Source organism: Austrofundulus limnaeus, unplaced genomic scaffold (assembly GCF_001266775.1).
Source record: "Austrofundulus limnaeus strain Quisiro unplaced genomic scaffold, Austrofundulus_limnaeus-1.0 Scaffold317, whole genome shotgun sequence".
Classification (NCBI taxonomy): Eukaryota; Metazoa; Chordata; class Actinopteri; order Cyprinodontiformes; family Rivulidae; genus Austrofundulus; species Austrofundulus limnaeus.
Genome location: NW_013952719.1, coordinates 389267 through 398200, shown reverse-complemented (window position 1 = coordinate 398200; position 8934 = coordinate 389267). Strand labels below are relative to the sequence as shown.

The window sequence follows — 8934 nt, the reverse complement described above, 5'->3', positions numbered from 1 at the left end:
AAGCTACAGCGACAAAAGTTGAACATTTTTCAACTTTCATATGTCGCGTCGCAAGCTCGCGTGTGCACGTCTACGTGTACGAGCGTGAAATTTCACTATTTTCACCGGTCGCTTAGCTGGAGGAGGGCAAGCGATTGTCGCCTCACCGCACAGGCTCCATAGGAAATGAATGGAGAGCGAGCGACGTCGCCTCCCGTGTGTCGAGCCCTTAAGTGCTCTGAACCGAACGTTTAAAAGCAGGTTGTCTCATTTTGCTCCCCAAATCAGAAATTATGTGTAATTTTTTTACAAAAAAATTTTACAAAATGAAGCAATTGTTTCAGAACAAACTAGGGCCAAAACAACAAACAAAACTGTATTTTCCAAAGAAGTACATAAAACGTATACTGAAAATAAACCAACATGAACAGGAGGGCAGTTAACGAAACTGACTTTGTTTACACATAAATGATCTCCGGAAACCTTATTGTTTTTTTAGTAGTTACATACAGAAAGCAGTGTTGGTTGAATCTGAACACTTCTGGCGTGAATGATTCAGACAGAGAAATGTGGCTGATGAAATGGCAGCGTATACTGCTGGGCAACACCAGGTCACCTGAGGGTCTATCCGCTCCCCCACTCACATTCACATTTACTGATACTCTGGTTGTGACTCATTCATGTCTGGCCCCAGAGAACATCTCCTTTCAAGGGAGATTTAGTTTTCGTATACCTTGGATGTAAAGAGTGAAATAATTCTTTGCAGCTCAGACTTGGTGTTTACACCATTCACTTCAGGGCAAATAGGTACAATTTTTCAGTCATATTCAAGATTTTACCATTTTGCTGCACAGAGAGAACAAGTTGTGCGGAAACGGATAAAGGGGTGAGATGAGGGCTCGTCTGGTACTGCCTCGATGCTTTGTGACATGCCGATGGTCTTACGAGGCTTCTGTGTCCCATGGCTGCTATTTTTAACTTTGCATCAGGCCAATCATTTTCTTGTACTCTTTGATCTCTCTCTTTACTGTGCAGCTGCTTTTATGTTTTACTATTTTTTGCAGTTTTTTTAATTAGTTCTTCCACCTAGAATCCTCTCTGTTTCCTTTTTCATGTGGTTTTACATGTCTGTTTGAGTCTTAATGTGACATTCTGTCTACATTTCGATAAAAAATGTGCTTTTCTGCAATAGTTTCCATAATGGTACAGAAAAAAATGAAACCCTATGTACCCTAACCTCCAAGTTTCAAAGTAAATCACACGAATTATTTCAAAATAAAACTCTTGCTTTAGATCATTTTAATACAAAAGTAAGCCCCCAAACTACTGGGCTGTAGACAAGAAAGCTGATAGATGTTTGGACGTCAGGCAGCAGCTGGATTAGCACCCTTTAATATTTCTTCAGAAATGTTCTAGTTCTAATAGCAGGGGATTGTGGGAATACCTCCTTGACCAATTGGGCATGATGGAAACGTCAAAAGAGCAGATGTATCTGTAGGGAAGGAAAGGAAGAAAAGAGCGTTTTAGATTTGTTCCCTCAGAAAGCCTCAAGTCTTTAATTATTCATAAGCAACCACTGGCGGCTCCACTGGCTCTGAAACAAGAGCCACTACTCAGCAAATACTGGAGATAATTCACTGAATCCAAAAAGTCTTGCTAAACAGCTTGTTTGTGAGCGTAAGCGCGCGCGTGTGATACGATGGCTGTTATGCAGATTGCTAAACATTCATTCTTGTCCATCTGTGTTTTTGAAGCATTTTCCTGCAAACGAGCACGATGATGCCGTCCATTTTCCAGTCCTCCTTTGAGCGATGCAGGAACTAGGTCACTGCACTCTGCTCGCTTGCTTCTTTGGGTTTCTACTGTACTATGCACACACCCCAGAACAAACACATCAAAAAACACATGTGCTCTTGTATACTAAGCCCAGTTTTGGAGAGCGACTCGCACGTCTGGGAAATCAAACACAAACGTGGCGAAGGTTCAGCCGGATTCAATTTAAATCCGAGGAAGAAACAATTTATCTCTGCAAATGATCTGGAGTATCGCTCCACATCRTTTCGCACCAGTCTTTATCATCCCACTAAATAAATCCTGCTCTTTTCACCGTGCAGTTCTTGCGCTAACACTTGTGTCTGTTTTGTCGAAGACAAAATGAAGTAAAAGCAATTTTTTTGATTGACTGTAATCAGAGTGATGCTTGCAGTGACTTTAACCAGGAGAATCAGGATTAATTTGATAGTGCAGACTGAATGCACGGAAGCCTGCTGTGCCACTACAAACTGTACATGTACAGAGACATTTAACGTCTTATTAAATACCTCATCAGCATGCACACCGCAGCTCACTAAATCGATTATGTATTGTCTGTGATCCAGCTTTTACAAATCCCTCACACAATCATAAATCATCATATTTGGTAAACACCTGCTATTTTAGGCACCATGTGCTGAATGCATTTCAGATTATTGCCTTTTTATATTTGCAGCTCACTCTTTTAGCTCATTTGTTAGTGTTTCCATGCTGAGCCAGCTGGGTTTTAACATCTAGGACATCTTTTAAAAAATGAAAGCACGTTTATTTATTTAAAGTGTTGGGTGGAAGCAAATGAAATGAACTAAAACATTTAAAATGATGAACATCTGTGGTGCAATCACTGTCCTAATATTAGGTGCTCGCATTACTTAAAACTAAATATACTAGAGATAAAGTTTGAGGTTTATCTTTTAGGTCGTCTTGTGTGAGAAGTCTTGACATTTTTTAAATAAATTTTGTTTTAACAACTGTGTTGTAGTGGAACAGACACAAATGCATTTATTATCTGCTGTACTGAAGCACAACTGAAGAACCTTTGGTTTACTTAAAAACATTTTAATGCCACGTAGTTTGCAAAATCTGAGCAATATTGCAGTTTTTATTGTAGCTCAGAATACATCGGACTGTTTTAATAACAGTTTGCCTAACAAAGTAGCATGATGTACTTCATACATTCTCGATTACTGTAACTCTCTTCTCTTTGGCCTCCCCAACAAATCCCTCCATAAGCTTCAGATGGTCCAGAACTCAGCTGCACGTGTCATCACCCAAACCTCCTCCCATAACTACATCACCCCTGTCCTGCAGCAGCTCCACTGGCTCCCGGTCAAATTACGCATCGTCTTCAAAATTCTTCTTCTCACGTTTAAAGCTATCCACCATCTTGCCCCTCCTTACATGTCCGACCTCATACACATCCCCATCCCCTCCCGCTCTCTCAGATCCTCTTCTTCCCTAAACCTCCAAGTACCCACTGCCCGCCTCTCCACCATGGGGWGCAGGGCCTTCACCTGCTCCGCACCTCTCCTCTGGAACTCTCTACCACCTGACCTAAGAAACACCACCTCTCTTCCTGTGTTCAAGACTGCTTTGAAAACACTTCTCTTTAGATTAATTTATCCATCTTAACTTCATTTGTAAACAATGCTCTGTAACTCATGCCTGCTTGTCTCTGTATTTTCACAAATTTTTCTATGATGATATAATGCTGTAAGTGTCCTTGGGTGTCCTGAAAGGTGCCTTAAAAAAGATTATTATTATTTTTTTTATTCMTTTTGTTGTACAAAAACAAAAAGAAAACAAATTGCTTTCTTAATGTTAACACTCCAGCAGTTTGGCAGTCACACAGCAAATAATTCAGTTAATCAGATAGTTACTTAATTCACAGTTGGTTAGAACACTTGTGAGGAGAATGACTATTAAATTAAGTGTGAAAAATTACAAGGTTGTTTTAAATTTACAAGAATTTTACAGGAATTATTATAGGACAGTTTTATGGGTTTTTGTTTTTAGTACTTTAAGCACACCGTAACCCAAAAATTCGGTTGCACATGTTTACTACATGGTTATTACATGTAGCGGATGCAGTAGCTCAGTGGTCAGTGCCACAGTCTTGTTATCCTGAGGCTGCAAGTTTGAGCCCAGGTTGAATTAGGAGAGGCATCCAGCGTGAAACAATCCCTAAATGTTTCAAGTGAGTTCGCTCGCTGAAGAATCGGAAGAATAAGGAGCAGTTGAAATAAACACAACAAAACATGGTCAACATGGAAACCACATGTTTCCCAGATGTCATAACTGGTGATTCAAAATCGCAAGAAAATAGCTTCATTTTCACTGAATTCAAAATTGACAATGACTGCAAATATTTCAAGACATTTTGGAGAATGTCTCAGAAACTTCAGCCCCTTCTACTTTGTCAAGTCTCACTCTAATCCAGGGCTATTCAACTAAATTGCTTCAGGGGCCACAGTAAATGCAGACCAGCAGCTCAGGGGCCGAACATCCAGCAATTAAAGTCATTATGTAAATAAATTAAGTATAACAAAGACCTGTTACCTTTGAATTAGTGACATTTCTGCATTTAATCATGAATACAACATACAGAACCTTTTGTAATAAAATTAGAGATAACAAAACAATATCAAAAATAAAAATAACACATTATTTAACACATATATTATTTTGACATCTCTGACTTGCCAAATTTTTAAACCAATTTTATTTTCACTTTCATGGTTTTATCTTCAGCTGCTTGTAGTTTTAACTGTCTTGGATGTTCATTGAAATGGTTTGTACCAGTTTGTAGCCAAGATCCTGACGTTTCTGTAGATACCAAACATGTTTAACTAAAAGAACTCATAGTAGTTTAAGTAGAAAACCAGAGGTTTGGACTTAAGAGATGAATGAAMCAATTGGCGGGCCACATTTTGGTCACATTTTGGCGGGCCGCCAGTTGAATAGCCCTGCTCTAATCATATCTGTTCAGTTCTTTTCAAATGTATGAGTGTCTCCAAGGCAGTGTGTCCTCGTGTGTCCCTCACTCTGTGGGCRGATCGTCAGCTGGCGGCTATGGCTATTATAGGCTGCCATTTTTGTCTGGACTCAGTCTGTATGCTAGCCTGTTATAACCAGACCCTTGTCCTTTGCTTTGCTTCGTACGAGGATCTGGACTCCCGGCTATAGAGAAGCGATTCTAAAATGATTGGATCGTTTGTCTGCTATGTACTGTATGTGTACGCAGCTCCACTGTGAAAGAGGCTAAGCTAAAACCGGAAATTGCGTGCGCAAACAACCCTACTGAGAGGAAATAAATACCGAGCTGAACAATACAACTGTAAATGAGAGCTGCAGACTTTGTCAGATAAATTTCATTTAGTTTGGAGGCCTTTTCAACACGGACTGGCTTCATTCACTTCCTCCACTGCCATTGCTAAACTAACTAGCAGACACTGCGCAGAAAATTGACGTTCAAAACTCCGCCTTCTGTTCTCTGATTGGCCCGGACGAAAATTCTCCTGAAGAAATCCTTGTCTATGGGGAGAAATCCCAGACGGAGCAGTGAAGGGAAACTAGAATTGAGCGGAACTGCGTAGGAAGGCAAGGGCCAGGCTACCTGTATGCACTCCTCTCCTGAAACAATAAAAGTTTTGTGCCTTTCTACAGGAAGAGTTTGCGGGAAAGAGTTTTCAAGTTAACCATTAAAATCTCTTATGCACAATACCTGCCTACAACCACAGCTGAGGTGGATCTGAAAACATGGCTGGGACTTATTGTCCAATGCTGAATTGACTGCTTAAAGGCACACAGTCAATTTAATTCAACATGGCTGCCAAGGCTAGATGACCTTAGCCAACACAAACCTGTTATTACTCAGTCAGTTTTATAGACATTAGGATAAAATCTGGTATGGTAGTAGCTGAGCGTCATCCCTAACACCTATGCCGAACGTTAACAGCGGCATGACGGCTCAGCGGTTAGCACCGATGCCTCACAGCAAGACGGTCCAGGTTCCGATCCCTGGTTTGGACCTGGGGGTCTTTCTGTGCAGRGTTTGCATGTTCTTCTCGTGCTTGTGTGGGTTTTCTCTGGGTACTCCGGTTTTCCCACAACACAAAAACATGTACAATAGGTTGCCTTCAGGCCCAGACCTCCCTTAAAAAAGAGACCTGTGATCTCAACAGGACTTGCCTGGTTAAATAACGGTAAATAATAAAACAGATTTAATTAGAGATCTTAAGATAACTCATTATTGTCACAAACAAAACAGTTAAACATGTATTTCTCACCACAAAGATAATCTTAGTTTAAAACTTTTGAATGAAAGGCCGAGGTCAATATGCCTTTATCCACTCATAATTTTACCAAACTAAGAGGTAAACCAAACTATGTAATGGACATTTTTGTCATTTTTTTGCACATCAAAAGGAAAATATTTTCCTTATTCACTTATTCTCCTCACTCACTGAACAGATGAGTGATGAAAGTGTTTATTTACAAATACACAATTGGGTATTTGCTGACTTTTGAATTAGTATTTTTATTGCTGGATGCTGATTTGTGATTGCTGAAGTGTTTAAAAATTTACAGTTCACTGTATGTGACAGACACCGTATTTATCTACGAGGAACAAACAATTCCAAGGTCGTTGTTGGGGAAGTGACATCATGGCAGCATCTTTCACAAAGTAAAAATTTCATCGTCTTGACTTCAAACATAATACTGTTTTGTTAGAATATTAGAATAAGAATTAGAAGGTGTGTGTGTGTGTGTGTGTGTGTGTTGGGTAATGTTGGTTTGGTGGTGGGGGGTCTGAGCTAGTTTGCAGTGGGCACAGCGGGGACTGGGATGGTTTAAATGCTGTTTGAGCAGACTAGAGTTTCACCTGCTGTGGTCGTCCCATCTGTCTCTGCTTCTGGCCCTGGGCCCCTTTAACTCTCTGTACGTGCTCACGGTGGTGGGCTGTAATCACTAAATTGCTGTTTTCTCCAGCTTCTACACTTCATTCCCCCCCCTCCCCTCCTCAGCTTCTCTCTGTCTCACAGTTGTTTTCATGTGCCTTTTTATATCTTTATTTTTTGCTCATTTCACTCTCCTTCCATCTCATCTTCATTATTTATGCCGAAGCCGTCTTACTGTAAGCATCCTTCAGAGGAGGAAAAAGAAAGAGATGGGGCCTGGGGACGGAAGGGACGAGAGTGGAAAGTTTGGAATATGAAATGAATTTGATTAATGCACTGCTGCTGATGAAATGATGAGACACCGGGCATCCTTAATGAGAACGCTGCCTGCCTCGCCGTCGCTCCATTTATCCCTTCTGTACATAAATCTTCTCTGAAATATTGCAAAGGATCCTCAGACATACAGAAAAACAAAAAGCCTCCTCCTTCTCCGGGTGAAAAACAACAGAACGAGCCGAGCGTTTGTTGCTCCAGCTGTTCCCTACGACAACAAATAAAAATCGTTTGAAATTCGTTTCTGCGACAGCAGAAGCGAGGCATCCTGTTCCCACAAAGAACCTGGTGGCAAATATATCTACGTGTCCTTGAGGCAAAGCGTAACTTTCCCTCATCCTCGGCATCTCCTGAAGCCGAGGATGGATGGACGGATGAGGGGAAGAGGGAAGAAACAAGCATGGGAGAAGAGAGGTTGTCATGGGAACAGACGTGGTAAACCCTTGTTTGAGTGAAAAGACAAAATGACCGAATTGTGAAGCGATTAAACACAGGACAGGCAGCAAATCTCATCTCATAAGTACACAAAAAGGTGGAGCACCCAAAACTAAATATTAAAATGTTTCTTTATTTCATGAAACTATAATATTTGTATGTTTTTCTGGAAAGGATAAATGTCCTCTGTAAATTAAAGGCCTAGCACTCCTCAATAGCACGACCTCTGGTGATCTCTTGTGATCTCTTAGCTGTCACAATATGTGTTAAAAGATGACTCAGTAACTGCTAATAAAACTGACTTAAAGTGCCTGTGACATGCTTATCTTTCAAATATAAAAAGTCAAAGAAAACATATTTATATTAAAGAAAATTAGCATAATACACATTATTTTGCCCATTTTGTCTCATAACTGGCATATTTTCTCTGGAATTTGGCTCATCAAAGTGAAACAGGAAGTGACATCAAAGGGGAACTCTTTCAGAAAAAAACTCTAGTCTTTGTTTATTGAAACAATCCTATTTAAACTCTTCTTCAAATCTGATAGTGACTCAATGTAATCTAAAGAAACATCAGATTCATCTCTACTTATTGTAGCATCGCTTTGTTTACATGCAGACATTCCCCTTTGACATCACTTCCTGTTTCTTCACATGCAATTATCTCAACAGCTGTTCATCTCAATGGCGTGAAACTTATTTTGCAATATGTTATCAGTGTTGTCTTTCCAAAAACGCATTCATATCTATTACAAAAATTTGATGTCACAGGAACTTTAAAGACATTTTTGTGTTTGCTAATGTTGATGAGCTACGGTGGCCACCTTAGATTAGGTTCACTCTAAATGTTAAGCAGTTACAGATTTGCATCAAATGAATGTTTTATGAAAGTTTCAGCCAAATCAATCCAGAGATATTTTATTAACAGACAGACAGCTGTGGCCAAAATGTTAAGCATTGTTTTTGCACAATAAGTAGCACCTGAACTACGTATGTGCTGCAGATGATTTCGTTACTACTACACCAGTGTTTGGTTCATGAGATATTTTGCTAACAAACAGGTAAACCATGTGCAGACACGTGCAAAAACACAAAAAGATGAAAGAAAGATAATAAACTCTTTTATTCAATTTTTTTCTTTCCCCAATCCAGCCAATTCCCACCAGTCCCACCAGCACGTCCCCCACACCAGGTGGAACTCTGGGCATGTCCAAAATGGATGCTCCAAGCATGCAGGACGTCTACATCCTGTCTCCTGTTTCTGGTCTCTACAGCCCCAGGTCAGAAATACACACACATGTTGGTTTTTCTGTCCTCGTGGGGACTTTGCATTGACTTTCATTCATTTTCAAATAATTTCAATGGTCTAATCTGGACCCTTTACCCTACATCTAAATTCAAATCAAATCGAACCCCTCCCACTCAAAATCAGCATTGTGTTTTATTATTATTATTATTATTATTATTATTATTA

The 8934-nt window shown here is 40.0% G+C and overlaps 1 protein-coding gene across 1 annotated transcript in view; it reads left to right on the top strand.

Moving 5' to 3' along the window:
- si:ch211-26b3.4 (connector enhancer of kinase suppressor of ras 2) overlaps nucleotides 1-8934 on the top strand; it is a gene marked incomplete at its 5' end in the record, with an annotated part of 96244 nt that overhangs the window by 44706 nt on the left and 42604 nt on the right. Inside the window, 1 exon segment of the mRNA XM_014022074.1 lies at nucleotides 8613-8740. Coding sequence (XP_013877528.1) covers nucleotides 8613-8740 — 128 coding nt within the window.